This window comes from Ovis canadensis, chromosome 14, assembly GCF_042477335.2.
Source record: "Ovis canadensis isolate MfBH-ARS-UI-01 breed Bighorn chromosome 14, ARS-UI_OviCan_v2, whole genome shotgun sequence".
Lineage (NCBI taxonomy): Eukaryota > Metazoa > Chordata > Mammalia > Artiodactyla > Bovidae > Ovis > Ovis canadensis.
In genome coordinates this window covers 52,086,676-52,107,460 of record NC_091258.1, presented here as the reverse complement: position 1 = coordinate 52,107,460, position 20,785 = coordinate 52,086,676, and the positions used below count along the sequence as shown (strand labels likewise).

General features: G+C 42.3%; 1 protein-coding gene and 1 long non-coding RNA gene across 2 annotated transcripts in view; both read right to left on the bottom strand.

Moving 5' to 3' along the window:
* PMFBP1 (polyamine modulated factor 1 binding protein 1) overlaps positions 1-3,465 on the bottom strand; it is a 40,480-nt gene extending 37,015 nt beyond the window's left edge. The window contains exons 1-2 of the mRNA XM_069549918.1: positions 3,445-3,465; positions 3,068-3,259 (exon numbers count right to left, since the gene is read on the bottom strand). Of these exons, the coding sequence (XP_069406019.1) occupies positions 3,068-3,259; positions 3,445-3,465 (213 nt within the window). The remainder of the gene's footprint in view (positions 1-3,067; positions 3,260-3,444) is intronic.
* Positions 3,466-6,630: 3,165 nt separating this feature from the next.
* Positions 6,631-12,770, bottom strand: LOC138419434 (uncharacterized). Its single transcript, XR_011248972.1, has 3 exons — positions 12,385-12,770; positions 9,717-9,788; positions 6,631-7,137 (listed from the first exon to the last, which is right to left on the bottom strand). It is a non-coding gene; the product is annotated as an uncharacterized lncRNA (long non-coding RNA).
* Between the last annotated feature and the right edge of the window lie 8,015 nt (positions 12,771-20,785).

Below are 20,785 nucleotides of genomic sequence, written 5' to 3'. Positions count from 1 at the left end.
AAATAATCGCTAGCAGCTATGTAATAACACCTGCCAATTCCTTAAGTACTCTTCGAAGTATATCATCAGGCCCTGCTGCTTTGCCTAAAGCCAGCTTTTCAAAATACTTTTTAACCATTTTATTCTCTCTTTTAGTTTCTATCTCAGGTTGGCACTGCTCTGAAAACTGAATCCTTGATGATTCTTCTTCATTTAAGAGAAAAAGCCCCATCTTTTCCCAGTCGGTAGAACTTCTTTCCGTATCTTTGAGGTGGGATGTGAGATATTTCCCCTGTAAGCCTGATTTAGTCTTATATCATTAGAGAGGTTCGTCCCGGGGTTGGGACTAGGGCGAGGTAAGTGATGGGCACAGCTTAAGGAGGCATTCACACTTAGGACTGAGCAAATATAGGATTGGCACCTAAAGAACGAGTGCCCTTGGACTTCCCTGGTGATCCAGTGGTTAAGAATCCACCTGTCACTGCAGGGGACACGGGTTTGATCCCTGGTCTGGGAAGATTCCACATGCCTCAGGGCAACTGAGCCCCGTGTACTACAACTGCTGAGCCCATGAGCCCTAGAGCTGAGGCTCTGAAACAAGAGAAGACACCACAGTGAGAAGCCTGAACACCTCGAGAATAGTAGCCCTCACTCGCCGCCACTAGAGGAAGCCCATGGGCAGCAACAAAGAACCAGTGCAGCCAAAAATAAATAAATAAAAGTTAAAAAAATAATGAGAGCCCCCGACATTTTGCACCCCAGGCATCTGACTTGCTTTACCTCAGGCCCAGCTCTCTCTGTTCCTGGGACTTGGGGCACAATGTATTCTTGATTTACAAGGTCACCTTGCCTCTTCTACACACACAACATCTGATGTCATATTTTAATTTTTCTCATAACTGTGTTCTAAATGTCTTGCTTATTTCTCCAGCTCCTTGTCAGATATTAGTCAAAATTTCAGAAAGCCTTGGGTTCCTCCTTTGTTCCCATATTATATTTTCTTGTGGCAGGCAGGTCTTGCAGGGGTTTTCTGAGTGGATGAGTGTAAGTCTGCATCTAATTGTGTATTTGTATGCATAGTCTGCAATTTAAATTTGGTGCTAAGTGCTGGGGAAAAATTAGAGCCTGTTTTAAAGCTTGTTTCAAGCTGTTAGACCTTCTTTTGGGCAATTAGAATAATAAAATGTGACTTAATACCTTTCTCCCTCCAAGTTGCCAGGTACATTTATAAGCCACATGACTTTCCCTGACTAGGGGAATAAACTTGTAACAGTAATGGTGAAAATAACCTAAAATGTTAATATTTAGAAAAAAATTACAGTAATATCCTTCCTGGGATCCATTTAGGGAAACCAATGAATTTTTCTGTATTTGTGACTTACTGCAGAAAGGCTAGTACTGTGTGCTAAGTTTGCTTCAGTCATGTACAACTCTGTGCGACCCTATTGACTATAGCCCACCAGGCTCCTCTGTCCATGGGATTTTCCAAGCAAGAATACTGGAGTGGGTTGCCATGCCCTTCTCCAAAGGACAGTAGTTCTCAGTAAGAAAAGGTAGAATTGAAAAAAAAAGAATTGCTTTGCTTCTAAAATTTTTAGGGCATCACAGAAGAACAATTTGTGGTTTCTATAGGGAAGTGGTAAGTCCTGGGAGAGCTCTTAACAGAGTTCTAATTAACTCTAATTCTAACTCTCTCAATTAGGAGAGGCCAGATCCTTGACTGCACCTAGGAGGCTAACTTGGAGGCCTGGCAACAGATCTGTGAAACCAGTACCTGCCTCATGTTTGCCAATAATTCAAGTCCCCAAGTAGAAATGAAGACTGCAAGTTAGGAAGTCTTGGAAACCCAAAGTGTTTAGAAAACTCTGGGAAAACATCTCCCAGCTGGCTCCCCAGCTTGTGTGCATAAACTTAGAGACTGGTTTAAAGAGCTTAGAGCTGGAGTTTCCAAAAAGAGAAAACCTCAGGATGAAGTGAAGTTGCCTCAACTGATGAGTTGCCTAGGAGGGTAGTTCAAAATCAGAGTCTCAAGAAAGATGATCATGCCAGGAGATCTTCCTGCTCGCACAGGTTCAGGATAAGTGCTACTGACTATCGTGGCTTGGGCACCTCTGGAAGCAAGTCCTAAGATAAGGAACGAGGCATCGAGTAAGTGGCTTGTGTGGAAGGTAATTTTAGGAAACTCAGGTATGGGAGTGGAGAAATGAACAAGGCAGGGAAGGAAATTGTGAAAGGAGGCCAACCTAGTTGCCACTGTGGGCACCTGGTACTGGGCCCCATTGAGGAACTCCAGGAGAGAGCAAAGAACGTGCCTGGAGTTATTTCCAGTGAGACAGAGTAAGGGAGATGGGTTGCTAATCAGCCCTCTCCCCATCAGTCATTGGTTTAGGGCTGCTTCTAGGGGGCATTAATTCTTCTGCACTTCAGCTTATCCTTCGACTGGGCTCCTGTATCCAGAAGTAAAGCTTATAGGCAGAGAGCTGCAGGTGTGGCAATAAACAGCTCCTGCTGCACTGACAGGAAGTGACACCTCAGAGCAGGTGGAATGGCTGCTATTTTTATGGATGATGTAGAAGTTTGCCCAAAATCCATTAAGAGACTTCCCTGGCAGTCCAAAGGGTAAGACTCCACACTCCCAAGGCAGGGGGTACAGGTGTAATCTCTGGTTGGGAAACGAAGATTCCACATGCCGCAAGACTCGGCCAAAAAATAAATAAATAAAGTAAAATCCATTAAGATGCTATTCTCTTAACATAACTACATAATTGTGATCTGGCTTTTTTTTTTTTTTCCCAAGGGCAATGGACCTCAGGTGCTGCTAATTCAGTGTGAAAGACCAGGTAAAGAAAAGAGCTCAGATGTAAATGACCTTGGAGATAAGATAGCTAGACTGAAAAGTCCTCAGGGCAGGGATGGCATTTGTGTGTGTGTGTGTGTGTGTGTGTGTGTGTTTAGTTCTCTCTCATTGTTTGCTCAGTAAGCGCTCTTGAATGACCAGTGGGAAAACTTTCTATTATTTCTCCTACCCAAGGAGGCAGAAGTGGAAACAGAGGGAGCAGAGGTGGGAGGTGGATGGTGAATGCCTTACGTGGCTGCTGTTTATCATGGCCTCCTCCACACAGAGCTGATTCTCCTGCAAGGTCTTCCCCTGTCTCTTGCAGACATTGTGTAGATTCTTGATGTCAGCTTGCAGGCTCAAGAGCTTGCTGTTCAGACTGCTTACATCTCTGTCTCTCTCCCCGACCTCGGCAGTCAGAAAAACAAAAGCATCAATTATGAACTATCAAGAAAATGCTTACTTTCGTTCACTGGTTGACAGAGACTTTAAGTTTGCTGGAAATTTGTCCATCAACCCTTCACTGTTATTACTCATCCTGTGTAACGTTTACACAGTATCCATTTGCGAGGTGTCTGAGTGCTCTGCATTATTCAGACAATTACTTATTTACATTAATTAATCTTCACCCACTGCTGTGGGTGCATCATAGCCGTTTCCCTTGCTTTCAAGAGAAAGTCCGTGCCTAGAACAATTCCAGGCACCTGGTGAGCTGTCTATAATATTAATGGCTCTGCCACTGATGAGATGATGTCAAATGGACTTGTCAAGGCTCTAGTGAATCAGTGCTGGAGTTGATGTGGCTTCTGAAAAGTCTCTTCACTTTCCCTTCTACCCACTAAACTCTAGTCTTCCCTTACCTACAAACCTGGGTTTCTCTGGTGGCTCTGATAGTAAAGAATCTGTCTGCAATACAGGAGACTGGGGTTCGATCCCTGGATCAGGAAGATCTCCTGGAGAAGGAAGTGGCAACCCACTCCAGTATTCTTGCCTGGACAATTCCACGGACAAAGGAGCCTGGCAGACTACAGTCATGGAGTTGCAAAGAGTTGGACACGACTGAGCGACTCACACTTTACACTTTTTACACCTATAAACCTTGTGCTTTTCTTTGGAGACATATACCAATGGGAATGAAAGTAAAATCCCTGGACTGATTGCATAAGATCCCTGTCTTTGATTGTAAGTGAAGAAGATTTGTTAATTACTGCTAGGTCAGATGGAAATTAGTGATCAAGATCAAAATAGAGAATGTGGGGAATAGTAGCTTGGGTGGGGGTTGGGGCATACAGCCGTGGGAAGGGGGTGGGGACTCTGTCACATAGGATGCCACCTTCCACTCCCAGTGTTGTGGGTGACAATGGTGTGAAAAGAAATTAGCAAGCAGCCCTCTGTGAACCTATCCAGTGCTTTAGTCCTATCACTGTGCAAACTTTTTGTGATACTCCTGAGGACAGGCACCACTACCGCGGAGTTTTAGATGTTGGAACTGAGGCTGGTGCTTTTATAGTAGGTGCCTGCTTGTGTAAATTACTCAGAGCAAGCTCTTAGGTGAGCATTCATGGCATCTATAAAAGAAAACAATCCCAAAAGAAATCAGCCAGTAGGTGGGGGAAGCAGGACAGGGAAGAGAAAGAAACTAAGGAAGAGCACAGTTTCAGACGAAGTTTTGTGGGAATGGCTTCAGCCTAATTCCACAGGGAACTCCAGAGTCTAAATTACACCTTAGAGCCTGTCCTGACTAGATGCAATGAAAGCTGGGCCGTCAGCCTCAGCATCGGCCAGTCAATGGTTAAGGGCTGCCTCATGGAGTGTAAGCTCTCCAGGACTTCTAGCTTTCTGCTCTTGTGAGTAAAGTGACCCCAAATGCCCAAGGGCAGTTCTTCTAAGAGAGTTGTAGGTGCAAAAGCACACAAAAGCCATGAATGCCCAGAAATGGCAAAGTGGTCCAAGTGAGCGTGTCCAAGGTCCCATAGATGGTCAGCAGAGGAGAGTTCAGCTCTCCTGACCCTGTAGCCAGTGCTCCACCACCACGTCCCACTGATTGCACTGACTTCTTAAATACATGAACTTTATAAGGCATACTCCCAGGGGGAGCTGGAGACCTGATATGGACATCATAAATCAAGCCTTGCTGGACAGGTCAGTTTAAGAGACCTCTGCACAAGGCTGGGAGTGGGGTGGGAGGGGGCAGAAATAACCACGAGAATCGGACACCTCAATGTCAGAGTATTCGGAATTCAGAAGGTTTCCCAGAAGTGCTGCTGTCTCAGCTGATTTATTCCATCATTTCCATTTAGTACCTGGACATTTTTTTTTTTTTACCACTTTACAGTTTAATTAGGTTAACGGCGTGGCTCTGTCATTAAAAGGATTTCATTATCTCAAAACTCTCCTTCTTCCTCTCCAGCTCCTGTCCCTTGTTCCCCACTTTTAGAAAAATAACAGTGGATGTCAACTGCCCCAAGCATGTAATTACCATTAAGACAATTACCAGGGACTCTCTTAAGAGAATATGTGTAGAGCAGCTAAAAAAAAAAAAAAAAAAGATGTACAGACACCGTTCTCTAACTAGAAAACAAAAGCCTTGATCTGACAAGGAGCAGCAGTTTGATTCCAGTGCTTTTAAAAGCCCTTTTCTCATGGCTGCCTTACTGGGACTAGAGTATGGAGACTCACTGGGGAGTTGTGGGGGAGCCTAGGGATTCCCTATTGCTACAGGACTCTCTCTTTGGCATCTATGAGCAGATTAGGTGACAATACAATGCTTGCTCTATGAAAGTGCCATGTGCCCTGTACTCTTGCCTGGATGCTGAATATATGCATCCTAAGGTGAGGACCATGTCACAGATTGTTGTGTATGAAGCTGGGCACACCAAGGACTCACTAACAAAGTACCAGTGATATACAACGTGAGCTTCTCCATGTTAAAAGCTCAATACCCTCTCAGGCCAATTAAAAAACCCCCACTCCTTCTAGTTTGAGAAGAAGGCCGGCTAGCCCAATTCTGTTGCACCACCAGGGCTTCAGAATTGGATCTTTAATGTACATGATCTCATCTAATTTGGACATTAGCACTGACTCAGAGTCTCTGAGGCAATTTCTTTGTTCATAAAACAAGAAGTTTGGAATAAATAATCCCTTCTTTGAGGATGCCCTAAACCAGTTGAATAACAAAGGTATTTTGCTGAATGTTAAATGAAATTTGCTTTGGAAATCAGAACCTAACCATTCACTCCTAAAGGCCAAATTACACAAGGGTTTTGATTCACCAGAATAAGAGTGAAAATGCTGGGAGAGCACTAAGGTGATTTCCATGAACCATGTATTATTTTTTACTGTAGGTAGTACTGTAGGGGCTGTGCTCACCTCAGAACTCCACAAAGGCCAGTGTTTCTGAGGTTCCAGCAAACTTAATTTCTTGCTAATATCATGCACAGAGGTCACTGTACACTATTTCTAATCCTATCTACTTTATGAACGCTAAATTCCAGGCAGATGCCTTTTGAGTATCAATATGTGGTAGAAATTGATTTAATCTGACATTTCATCAATCAGAGCTCTGTAACCAGTACTGGGACACAAGATGAACTGAGAGTGTAATGCTGACCCTCAGGCACCATCTGATCCTGCTCTAAATATGAAGTCATGAACAATCTGAAATTACAAGCCTCCACGGCTAGATGGGTTTCACATATATAAACCACGTACTTAGATACAGGCAAACCTCGAAGATATTGTGGGCATGGTTCCAGACCACCGAGATAAACCAAATATCACAGTAAATCAAGTCACACAAATTTTTTGGTTTCTCAGTGCATACAGAAGTTATGTTTACAATAGTCTGTAGTCTATTAAGTTTGCAAAAACATTGTATTTAAAAAAGTATATCAGTTCAGTTCAGTTCAGTCGCTCAGTCATGTCCTACTCCTTGTGACCCCGTGAATGACAGCATGCCAGGCCTCCCTGTCCATCACCATCTCCCGGAGTTCACTCAAACTCACATCCATTGAGTCGGTGATGCCATCCAGCCATCTCATCCTCTGTCGTCCCCTTCTCCTCCTGCCCCCAATCCCTCCCAGCATCAGGATCTGTTCCAATGAGTCAACTCTGCATGAGGTGGCCAAAGTATTGGAGTTTCAGCTTCAGCATCAGTCCTTCCAATGAACACCCAGGACTGATCTCCTTTAGGATAGACTGGTTGGATCTCCTCGCAGTCCAGGGGACTCTCAAGAGTCTTCTTCAACACCACAGTTCAAAAGCATCAATTCTTCAGTGCTCAGCTTTCTTCAAAGTCCAACTCTCACATCCATACCTGACCACTGGAAAAACCATAGCCTTGACTAGACGGACCTTTGTTGGCAAAGTAATATCTCTGCTTTTCAATATACTATTTAGGTTGGTCATAACTTTCCTTCCAAGGAGTAAGTGTCTTTTAATTTCATGGCTGCAATACCTTAATTTAAAAATAATTTAATGCTAAAAAATGCTAACCATCATCTAAACCTTTAGTGAATTGCAATCTTTTTGCAAAAGTAATAAAGATCACTGATCACAGATCACCATAACAAATATAACAATAAGCAGTTTGAAATATTGCCCAAAATGCCAAAATGGGACACAGGGACACAAAGTGAGCAAATACTATTGAAAAAAAGTGGCATTGATAGACTTGCTTGGTATAGGGTTGCCACAAATCTTCAATCTGTAAAAAATATAATATCTACAGAGTGCAATCAAGTGAAGCTCAATAAAATGAAGTCTGCCTGTACCCAGTTTTGCTTATAAGGGGTTGGAACCTGGTCTGTGATAGCAGCAGCAGCTACCAACCACAGGCAAAGTGGTGAGTGCTGATGCTGCAGTTGCTACTATACTCATGATAGTTATTAGAAAATAGGTTACTTACTGAAGCAAATTTTCTGTATTGATTAAGTGAGTCTTTTTTCTAAGAGCATGCCTTCTTGAACTATATTTCAAAAGATGAGAAGAAATTTTGTTCTAGGCTTCAAAAGTATTGACAGGACTTGCCTGGTGGTCCAGTGGTTAAGAATGTGCCTGCCAATGCAGGGGAAACAAGTTTGACCCCTGGTCTGGGAAGATTCCTATGCCCTGGGGCAACTTAAGCCCATGCACCTCAACTACTGAGCCCACATGCGGCAACTACTGAGCCCACATGCAGCAACTACTGAAGCCTGAGTGCCCCAGCGCTTGTGCTCGGAAATAAGAGAAGCCACCACAATGAGAAACTTGTGCCCCACAACTAGAGAGTAGCCCCAACTCCGCTTGCTGCAACTAGATAAAAGCCTGTGCAGCAACAAAGACTAGGCACAACCAAAAAATAGAAATAAATAAAAGATTTTTAAAAAAGTATTGACAGAGAGTCTTAATGCTTCTTCTCCGGGGGAGCTGATGTTAAACTGAAGCTTGTGATTCAGTAGCACACTCAGGCCCCAGGAGCATTACAAAGATTCAAGATGGCAGCATTTCCCAGGATTTGGAACTTGAACAATAAAGCTTGGGTGGCAGTTTCCAGAGTAATTCTGGAGTCCACCAACAATACCATAAAGTTATTATCTGGGAAATTATTTTTGTGAGGATAAAGAAAGGTCTTCAATAAACAATGGAAAACCACCCTTAGCCCTCACTACCGTTCAAAACATATCAGTTTATAGTCAGAGTTATGTTTTTAAAAGCATGAAATCTTAAACGTTAACATCGATACAGGAATTTTTATAGTTTACTTCTACAGTAAAAGAGTTTAAAGTTATCTACGGTAATTCCAAACATTGCTATTGATGTTACTAACTTGATTCCTGAGTTTACTTTTCCATCTGTAAAAACATTACAGTTTTTGTTTACTTATGATGGGAATTAATGGGCACTTACCCAAGGTTTAGCCTGTGAGTAAAAATTTTGGAGCCAATTACGTTCATATAGTGAAGACTAAGTATATTTTATTGTGTCTTAAATTCTTTAAAAACTGGGACCCTGTATAAGTATATGGCTTAGGATACACATGGCCTATGTCAGAGATCCACCACCTATGGAATATAGGCCAATTCTCATTGGCACATAATTTCCTCCAACATACCCTTGGATAAATTATTTCCCTAGAGAGTAAGCTCCACAAGAATAGGAATCGTTGTCTATTTTGTTCACTGCTTCATCCCCAGGCCCTAGAGCAATGCCTGGCACAGCGAAGGGCGCCAAAGATATCAGGTGAATGAAGAAACGCCCTTCTAGAAAACCCATATCAGACCTTTTTCTTCCTGCAGAACTTTCCATGAATCCTGAAGGGTTTCCACTAGTAATCTAGCAGGAAAGGAGTTGAAACACCTCTTTTGGAAACCGCTTACCTCTTGGTAGGAGGTCTGTTAGAAAGCGTAAGTCATGTGGGACAGCCCTACACTAACAAAAACATCCCCCTTAAGTCCTTTCTGGAACAAGTCAGGGAAAATGTAAACACAGTTTGACTGAAATATTAAACTCAGCAGAGCACTCTGTTTCTATATCAGTCCAGATAAAGAGAAAATGTTGGCAATAATATTTAATAAGTGCTTAAGTCCCAAGCACTGGTTTTTTTTACATGTGGTATCTTACTTAATCCTCACAGTGAACCTTGGAAATAAGTGCTCATTATTCATATTTTCTAGGTAAGGCAAAGGAAGCTCAGAGAGGTTAAGTAAAATGCCCAATATCACACTGCTATTAGATACGGACCCAGACTCACCTAGCTCAAGTCTGGGCTCTTATATGTTATGTATGCTCTGCTGCCCACCTCTGTCTGAGATTTGAGGATGCTTATTATAGAAATTTTGAATCATGAAATTTGAAAAGATGTCCTTTGTAACAAAGGTTCAATCAACTCTATTCCTTTATACAGAGGAGTAAGAAGACTTACCTCATCTTTCACTTCCTTAGTACCTCTCAATTCTCCTTTAAGCTTTAGCATTTTCTGAGCTTTGTTATAAACCTGAAAAAGTCCAAGAATTTAAGATGGAAAAAGCATAAATTAGTCTGGCCCTTTAAAGATTTTCCCACCTGGATATGTGCTCTCAGCAGGGAGTCTGGAAAAATTTCTGAACTGTTGGTAATACCTACTTGCCTACCCATCTGTTTGTGTTTTCAAAAGTGTGTTAAAGCCTTTGTTAGGAAGACAGGACTGTGGTTTTACATCTTTCCCCCCAAATCACCAGTTGGTAGGCTAGATAGTTTCTGAACTCATCCTTCTTGGAAAGTAAAAGGTCTGAAATGATTTTACTTTCTAGGTTTCTAAATATTCTATGGCTCAAATGTAGTTAATATTAGGTACTAATTATGAACCAGTTGGGATGTGCACATCAACTTCATTCTCATAATAACCCTGGAAGTGGACACTATTTCTGTCTCTACTTTACAGAGGAGGAAATTGAAGCCCAGAGAGGCTAAGTGACTTACCCAAGGTCAGACAGGCTCTCTTACTATTCCATGGGGATCTTCCCTTCCATTAATTTCTACTTATTAATTTGGAAATATCTGATGATGTGATTTTTTTTGCAGCATCAAGTTACTGTTATACTGGTGGTTGTAAAGCTAGGAAACTTGGAAAGTGCTGAGAATTATCCAAATAAAAAGCCTCAAGGAAAACCACAGTTATTTGCACATATGTGTGTGTAAGTATAGGATGATGCATGTGAGGTCATAATGCACTGCACTTATTAAAATAATCTAATTCATTATGTTTTAAACTCTAAGACTAGAGGAAGTTTCCACCAGGCACTTACCTGCAGAATAGTTCCAAGAATGAGAAGCTATCAAAACACTCATTCTTTGTAATGAACCACATACCCCACCCCTAATATAAGCCAAGAGGAAGAAAGAATGTTGGTGAGAATTTGGAATGTTTTATGGGGTTGTGTTCTGATGTGCTGCATTGTTTACCCTCTTGCGGCTTCATGCAGAGAGATGCATCATGGGAATGGTGATGTCAAGCTGGCTTACCCAGTAGGGAGGGGCTAGGTGATTCCGCAGTAACAAATAATCCACAAATCTCAGTGATTTAAAACCATGAAGGTTTATTTTTCACTTGTGCTACATGTCCTTTATGAGTCAGCTGGGGCTCTGCTCTTTATTGTCCTCAGCTAGTAGAACCTCTATCATCTAGCATGCTGCCTGTTGCCATGGCAGCAGAAAGGGAATTAGGTGAATCACACACAGGTTCTTAAAGTGGAAGTGACACACTTCACTTCTGCTCACATTTCATTGGCCAAAACAAGTCCTATGGCTATGCCCACTTTCTTCCTTTACCCCCAAGAGGAAATATTGGTGAATGTTACAAATCACTTCAATGCAAGATATCTTAGTTGACTGGGCTGCTGTAACAAAATATCACAGACTGCATATCTCATAAAGAACAGAAAAACTTTTTTTCTCACAGTTCTGGAGGTTGAGAAGTTCATGATCAAGGTGCTAGGAGATTAGGTGAGGACCCACTTCAGAGATGGCTGTTTCTTTTTTTTGCTGTAAATTCGCATGGCAGAAGGGACAAAGGAGACTCGTGGGGTCTCTTTTATAAGGGCACTAATCCCATTCATGACAGCTCCATCTTCATGATGTAATCACCTCCCAAAGGCTCCCACCTCCTAATACTATCACCTTGATGGTTAGGATTTCAACACATGAGTTTTGAAGGGACATAAACATTTATTCTACAGTATTAGACAGCCAAGGAGATTAAAAATAGCATGGCCTAAAAGAACACTGAACAGGTCTCTATGCCAGGAAGCTGCTAAACCTGGTTCAGCACCTAAGTCAAGGAGCAGCCCATGGAAAAGCACTCACCTCTCCAAGCCTTCATTCTCCCTCTCTAAACTGAGGAGTTGTGCTGAATGATGGCTTTCTTTCCTAGCTCTAAAGTTTACTGTTTTGGTTCCACCTTGATGGACACTCTTCTTTAACAGGAATCGTGAACACGGACCAGGCATCACACAAAGGTTGTAGTGGAGTGAACATATCCTTGAGAATAATATTCCTCTAGAGGCTGATGACTGAGTGACTAACAACAGAAGCTGACTTACTGGATCGTCAGGAGATGATTCTTAAATAAAAGCAAATCTTGTCCCAGAGACAGAAAAATGATTGTCTAATTTATGATCGTTTCATCTACTATGGAGTTACACAGCTACCATTGCAAGGGCCAAGAGCATTTGGAAGGAAAAGTGGCAGGCACAGGCTCTCATATTTGCATGGAAATATATTTACTAAGTAAAATAAATTAGAGGAAAAATAGAGAGCTGAACTGTGTTCCATGAAGGAAATATGGGAATCCTGTGAGTCATTAACAATAGAAGTGGGCAATTTGGAAGTGTTTATGATGAAAAAAAAAGGGAAGGGTTATACGATAAATTCTGGAAGCATTTGACAGTAATGTGTGCCAGATGGGTAACTAAGAGTGCTTTGGGGCAGCCTCAGCTGCTTCATAAAATGATCACAGGAACCTTCACAATGCCTTCTGAGGAGTGTGTATCCAGTGTGGCTGGACAAATATTTTGTAGAGGAGAGAATTCATCACAGAGGGAGGGGCTCCCCACCTGATCCATGGATACTGATCTCTGCACAGGACTTGAATGTCCCCTCTCTTCTCAAACTCTTGATTCTACACCTTCTGTGCTATTGTCTCCTGCATCGCCTTTGAGACCTTCTCATCCTTGTGCTTCATCTCCTCCACTGGCATCTCCAATTCTGTTGTGTCTCCTCAGGGAACTATTCTTCTTGTATTCAAAAGTTCTGCCATCTGCTTTTCTAGCAGGCTTTTTCTTGGTGACAGTTGCGATCACAAAAAACAAAAGACAAAAACTTGGTCAGGGGATCTAGTGATGTTTTGTGCCTCTGATGTTGGCCTCAGCCCCCACACAGAGCACTTTACAGATTCTCAAGAAACACTTAGTATTACATCTAGTCATCACATCAGTGACTAGGGTAGCAGTATGAACTCAAGTGTGCAAAGAAAAAGTAACTATTTTTGTATTACTCAATCTCTTTGTTAAATTCCATTTATACCAAATGGCAAAAAATGGAATCTTAGTTATTTCTGAGAAATAGCCATCATTTTTCAGTTAAAAAATGAAGCAGTTCATGATTCCTTCCACCTATTTAGGTCTGTCCAGTGTGTGCCTCAGTTCTGGGGTCCTGGTTGCTCTGGTCCCTGGTCAAGGGTGTCTCTTGCAGCTGGAGTGTGCTGGTCATCAGGCTGCAGAGATTGCATCTTCTTCTTACTGTAGCTCTTCTGGGCCTTTTTCATCCTCTGAGGAAGCTGCTAATGCAGAAAGACACACACACACACACACGTGAGATTGGTCTCAGGCTCTCTTCTCTTAGACCTGCTCTACCATCAATATACCATCATCATTTCCACCATTCTCTAGAAAGGTCAGTTGAGAGGAAAGGGATAGGATTTTAATATCGTGTTCACTCACTTCCCCGTCCCCCATTCCTGGTATGCATCAACATTTCTGCCCCTGGACTGCTAAATCTATCTGGGGTTCTATTGTTTTCTCCATTTTGGACAATTATACTGATCTTGGTGCTGCTGCTGCTAAGTTGCTTCAGTCGTGTCCGACTCTGTGCGACCCAATAGACGGCAGCCCTCCAGGCTCCCCCATCCCTGGGATTCTCCAGGCAAGAACACTGGAGTGGTTTGCCATTTCCTTCTCCAATGCAGAAAAGTGAAAACTGAAAGTGAAGTTGTTCAGTCGTGTACAACTCTCAGCGACCCCACGGACTGCAGCCCACCAGGCTCCTGTGTCCTTGGGATTTTCCAGGCAAGAGTACTGGAGTGGGGTGCCACTGCCTTATGTTCATATTCTCCTCTCTTTCCTCTTTATTAATTCAGAGAGTCTTTGTTTACTTGTGGGGAGAGGAAGGAAAAAGGTATAAGTGAACAAGCTCAATGAAACACAGGTTGAGTGGGGGCAGGATGGGAAACAAACGTTAGTACTTCTTACACCATCTATCAGTATCTTCATGAGGTTACATACCTGCCATCAACACAGATTACTGGTGCTGACTTCCATGAAACTGCTCACAGCTTGGGCATATGGATGAACTACTGGCCTTAAAGCAACACTGTCTGTTACTTTTCCTTCATGACCTAGATGGAAGAATATCAAGAATCTATTTTTTTTTAAATTAATCTAAAACACGTTTCTGGGTTTTCACAGAAAGAGATACAATTTAGTTTAAAGTTAAAGCTATCCTTGAGGGTTAATCAAAACTTAACAGGTTTACCTACACTTAGCCATGAGTCTTTCCACCTCCTACCAACAAAAACTAGTGGTAAAGAACCCATCTACCAATGCAGGAGACATAAGAGACATGGGTTTGATCCCTGGGTCGGGGAAATCCCTTGGAGAAGGGAATGGCTCACACTTCAGTATTCTTGCCAGGAGAATCCCATGGACAGAGGAACCTGGAGGGCTATGGTCCATAGGGTCATAAAGAATCAGACATGACTGAAGCGACTTAGCATCCACACACACACCAATATAAAAGGGTGATGACTCCTAGGGGTCTTAATTATTGAAATGATGTAAGGATGTTCAATATTTCTTCCAGTTTACAAATACATGAACACCATGAATTGACAGGATGCTCCTTGTATAATAAATTGCTTCTGCCAAGAGCTCATGGACATAGCCATACTGCGTGGAGGCCTGGCATGGACGATCTACTTCTTTGGATCCAAATCCAGTTCAAAAAGAAAATAATCCCTGGTCATGTAGTGCATATCTGAGAAGCAGAGGTAAGAGAAGGGGATGGTTTTGCCTAGGTTGGGGATTCTGCGCCATGACTTAGTGACAGGAACCTGACACCAAGGTTACTGACTAGTCCAACCCGATGACTGAGGCTATTCTGGAGAGGAAGAAGGGCCAGCTGGGTCTTCCTAAAGGAGACTTTGGAATAGCTGAAGAAACAAGGGTCTTGAAGGAACAAGAGAAGGGGTTCCAGGATTTATCAGACTCGTTGCTAGAGGTGAAAATCTCTCCCTACAGCTAGCTCTTCTCACAGAGGCTGTCAGTTGTCTGTTCCAATATCCATACTATAAATCGTTCATAGTAACAGAACCTTTATCAGGGTGTCTATGTACTCATCCAAAAGACTACCTATCCCAGCCTCTCTGGTACCCAAGCATGGCTATATGTCTAAGTTATGGCCAAATCAGGTGTAAGATGAAATACTGTGGGGACTTCCTGGAAATCCAAAAGAGTAGTGTACAGTTCTTTGTTCCCTCTTCTTTTCTGGTTGTCTGGAATGACGATTTAGGGGCTGGTGCTTCAGCAACCATCTGGAATATGACGTGATGCTCATAGACGTAGAACCTAGGTCTCTGATGGTATGGAACCACCATGCCAGCCCTGGAGACAGAGAAAGAGCAATTTTAAATGCATTTATGTATTTATTTATTGCCACACCTAGCGGCATGTGGGATCTTAGTGTCTCAACCACAGATTGAAACTGCTCCTACTGCAGTAGAATCGCGGAGCCCTAACCACTGGAGAAATTTCTATCGTAAGTGACTTCTATCTTAAGTCATGGTTGTTTTGGATTTTTTCTATTTTTAAGCAGTTAAATCTAATGCAAATGGATAAAGTACCCTTAACTACTCTTCAAGAGACGTCTTTACAACTCACTCTCTTCTACATTTTGGAACCTCTGTTTCATTGTGGACCAACTCCTTGACCCGCATGAACATTTTTCTCAAATGTTCCTTTCTCTTCCTTGACTTGGTTTTCTCTTGATACAGTCTCTTTGTTTCACGCTTTCTCTTTTCCCACTTGATGCGTGGAGTACAAAGATCCAGGGTGGGGAAGGGAACAACATACCTAGTCCTCCTACTGCCACCGTCATTCTTCCCGTTCCATTTAGTAAAATATCCTCTTTGAAGCACATACTCCATCTAATCTTGGTTACTCTTAGGATAAACTGACATACTGAAAACTCTCCCACCTGATTTCTCAGTATCTTTCTTTTTTGAATATGAGGCATCTTCTTTCTGTCTGTCCAAAAAGCACACACTTTCAAGACTCAACTCAGTAGCCATTTCTGTCATCTTCTTTCCAACCACATGCACTAATCAACACTTGTGTGGCAGCTACTATATGTGAGGCACTGTACCAAACATAAAGAACAACAATTCTCATAGCAGCCTTGCCAGGTAGGTAACCCTTCAGACTCCTGTGGCACTTAATCTGTTCATATCTGCCTGCCTTAGGTCTTAGTTGCGGTGCGCAGGTTCTAGAGAGCTCGGGCCTGGCACTTGCCCCCTGGCATGTGGGATCTTAGTTCCCCAACCAGGGATTGAATCCGTGTCCCTTGCACTGGAAAGCAGATTAATAGCCACTGGGCCACCAGGGAAGTCCTTAACTATTCACTTTTTAAAGGCAACAAAATCTGCCTTTATTAGGCTATTTGTGATTTGCTTTGTCTCTCCACAAATGTGAAGTGAAGTGAAGTGAAGTTGCTCAGTCGTGTCCGACTCTTTGCGGCCCCATGGACTATAGCCTATCAGGCTCCTCTGTCCATGGGATTTTCCAGGCAAGAATACTGGAGTGGGTTGCCATTTCCTTCTCCAGGGGATCTTCCTGACCCAGGGATCGAACCCAGGTCTCCTGCATTGCAGGCAAATGATTTACCCTCTAAGCCACCAGGGAAGTCCACAAAGGTAGCAGTGGTCAACTCTGGTGAAAAAACAGGAACATACAGACCTCTTTGAAATAAAGCTAGATTTTCAGAAAAGTTGCAAATATAGTACAGAGAGTTGCTATATACCCTTTCCTCAGCTTCCCCAGTTGTTAGCCTCTTATACACCATCAGCATATCTTATTACCAATGATATTGACCTTGGTCATTTGGTTATCTTGGTGTCTCCTGAGTTACTATTTTCCCCATTATAACTAATAAAAAATTTCATAGAATCTGCTTCTTGAGTTGCCCTTTGCTGCTTTCTTCCTGATACGATACAATAAGATTCTTATCTCAAGAAAGGATTTTCCACAATTCCTTTACCTTCTCTCCTCATGTTAACCCCCTCCACCTTCTTTCAGGTTTCAAACGACTCAGTGGAAAAGCCCAGGCCTCTTGGAGATGCTATGATTCATGAGCATTTGCCTGGGTGCCTGCTCTTCAGCAGGAGAGGGGTTAAATTCTTTGGTATAACTTCAGCATTGAACTGCCAAGTCTCTTAGGTTCAGCTCAGCAATCAAACTGCATAACCTAATAGAGCCCCTGGTGCTTCGGGAAACACAAGACACTGATTTATATTTTAATATCAGTAATTTCCACAAGAGCAACATTTCTGAGTGTCATTTTACAATTTCTGTCAAATGCCAGCTCAGTTTTTCTTAATTCTGTTTATTGTGTCTGAATTTGCAACCTCATTGGCAATGCAGATTCTTGGCTCCCAGGGGAGGAGAAAATTTTCGTCTTTCTCTGGAATGGGAGGGATGGAGATAGAGGCAGAAATGGGCCTGTAAAATAATTGGAAATGTAAATAAAGTACCGTTGATAATAAGAACAGTGATAAAGTACTTCTAGATGAAAACAGGCAGGAGGCAGTACTGGACAAACTTTGCAAAAAAGTGACAAATGAAAGAGGTGTTTGGTTGGGATCCAAACCGACTCTCCTCCCAGAATGGAGAATGGTTCTGCACACTGCAAAAAGGAGAGAAGCGAACGGGTGTGGGAAGAACTTGGCTCGTTTGCTATAAGATCGTTGCTCTGGCCACATTAGCACTACAGCAAGTTGTTAAGGGTTTCGGGATCCTTAACGATCAAAGGTGCATGGCTGCATAAACACCAGATGTTGCCATTAGAAAGAAGGAGCCTGGTTTTCTCCTGAATTCTTTGAACATCTAATAAAAGAACAAAGCTGGTGCTGTTGGCACCAAACCACCTCTACTCAGTGTGCTCCAGGCTGGGTGTGCGTCCTGAGGCCGCTGGCTATAGATGCGTGCCCTAGGGAGCCTGGTATCATCCACGAGTTCCTTGCAGGTCTGCAGCTGTGGTTTTCACATTGTCCATTCCTGGACAGTTCACGGACAACCTCCTGGAAGAGCTCAACCCAACGCTTTTCTTTGAAGCCCGAGATTTAGCTTCGCTAGAGAGTGTTTCTTCTCTGCTTGTAACATATAGCCACTCAAGAGTCAGAAGTGAGGACTCGGTAACCTGGTGAAGCTTCTGGTGTGGCTACTCAGGGCCTTTCCCAAATGGCAGTGTCATAAGTGCCCACAATCCTTCTTTTTTCCGAAGCCATAGGCCTGTTAGGTCACTGCGAGCCCAAAGCTAGTTGTTCTGCCTCCAGTTGCTGTTAAGACCTCGTGCTTTTCGCCAGCATCCTTTAGCTTCATACACTCTAAATCCAACATCATGTCTCATTGCCAAACCTCTGGCAGAAGCCGTGTTGAGTTTCTCAGTGGAGCTATCGACCACATTGACTGAAGCCGCAGCAACGTGTTTCTCCCCGTCCAAAAGGGTAAAAATAACAGGAACAAGTTGTCGGAAATGAAATTTCAATTCATCCACGCCCTTTCTACACTTCTGCTGCGACTCCCAAGCAGGGATCAATAGTGTTTAGACAGCCAAGGAGATTTTTTCCCCTCTTAAAGCACCAGATCAATAGTAAAAAAAAAAAAAAAAAAAAAAAAATCCTCCAGCCCTCTGTATGTGTTGTAGTAAATGTGAACAAATCAGAGGCCTTCGGCTAAACGGATTGACGGGAGGCAGCAGCAGTCCGGCGCTGTGTAACTAAGAGCACATCAACTGTGCGGGTGGCAATGAGGCGGGAAGGCCACCAGGCCCCGGGTGAACGCTGGCACTCCCTCAGTTCCATCACAAGAAGGCTTCAAAGGGAATTTTTGTCCCCAAAATGAAGGGAAAAATTAAAAGATTACTGTGCATTACAGTGTGTGGGTGTGACTTTTACAAAAATTAGGAATGGTCAGGACCCTTTATGGAAATGAATTTTATTTGAAGATAGCTTGGGTTGTGGGGTACACTGCACTTCTCCATTTTGTCGCTGCTTTTTAAATTTTCTTTTTATTTAATTTTTTAGATTAAAGTTTTTGGCTATCTATTGCTTTTCCTCACTACTTCACAAATTTCATTTTCCACAATGCTGTCCAGCTCTCAAACATCTTTTCCCCTAGAAAGATTCTGAATGCTGCTTTACTGGGTTGCCTGCCTTTAGCCCAGCATGGGCATGCCTCTGACTCACCTGGATTCCTCATTTGCCATCACTGATGTTCTCTGAAGTCAGTTCTCTCTCCTTCCCTTAATTGCATTATTCATATGAGGGAGAAATTGAGTTGAAGTTCAATTCTGATTTTCCTCAAATGATGTACCCAGGAGCAACCTTTCCCTCCCATCATAAAAATTTCTGTATTGCATCTTTTCTTTTCTGCCATAGGTAAATAATACAGTGTGCAGATATTCACATGGATATTCTAGTCATTAGACTGACTTCCAAATTTGGTCTTTCTGTTTCAAGAGAGAGAGAGAACTGATGGACTGAAGCCTTAATTATGGTATGAGAAGCTGAAGACTTCGGACAATCTAATTCCTTAACTTCACTTGGAAAAGCCAACCCAAGGGCTCAAAAGACTATCACATAGCTGGTGCCGGTTTGTGGGATGAAAAGTTATTCAGACTGCAAAGATGGACTGTTATGAACATGTGAATGCTGACTTTTATTATAAAAGACTTGTTATTCTTATCAATGATTATCGATGATTATCATGCTAAATTCTGTAATGAATTAAAATTTTATTTGAAATAAAGCACTGGCTAAATCTAATATAGAAGCATAGAAAAATGATAGCATGTCAACATACATTATTAGCTTTAGATAATATAATTTTTGTGGTAAGTTTAGTTATGCAAATGTTTATAGCCATAGATAAAAGAAATGATTCTTACTGATTATGCTATAAACAGGAGCTTTTCCTGGAGTCCCTTCCTGCCTCTTATATGCCCATACTTTAAACCAGACCTGTTCTTCTTACAGTCACTGGCATATCTGAAAGATCTCCTAGGGGAAAAGAGATATACCTCAGTCACTTTAAATAATCAAGAGGTTAGGTGACAGCAGAAAAAGTCCCTCTCAGTGGATGAAAAAAAGAGAAATAGAAAAATACAAATATTAATGTATTCAGTAATTAAAAAGTGCCAAGAACCCAGTATGCATCAAGTGAAGCAGAAATGAACAAAGATGAATATAACTACCAGGATAGTGGTTCCATGGAACAGTCCGCTTCTCTCCTGCCAGGGGCCTCACACAGTGTGCAGCCTTGTTCTGCCGCTTCTCCTTCTCTAGGATTCTTCTTACCAGCAAGTTAAAGGTTTAAACATTTGAATACATAATGCAGCCGACTGATTCCAAAACATGGAAAGGCATTGGGCCAGGTTTCTCTTTGTCCATTACTTTCTACCCTTTTATCTTCTTGTTAGGGATGTTCAGGGGATGGAGGTGGGGAGAACACATGCTTGGAAGAAGAGCCAAGACTTGAAGGTAACTGTTTGCAGTTACTATTTGTATGAAGATTGTTCCAGAACAAAATCCCCAGCACAGATCCCATTTGCAGCTCCAGATCTATGTATGCAATTGCCTTCTAGAGATCTATTCTTGATTGCTTCACAGATTTATGCAGTTCAGGATCTCCAAAACGAAATTCATAATCCTTTATTCCAAACCTGCTATTTCTCCTTTGTCATCTATTTTGGTTATATAACAAACACATATAACACTTATTACCTGCAAGGCATTGTTCTGAGCATGTCAGTATTAACCCATGTAATCCAAATAACAACTCTATGGTCCAGGTACTCTGGTTATCTTCATCATAGATGAGAAAAATAACTGGCCCCAAATGAAACAGTGGTAAAGCCAGGATTCAAACCCAGGTAGCCCAGCTCTGAGTTTGTGCTCTTAATCACTGT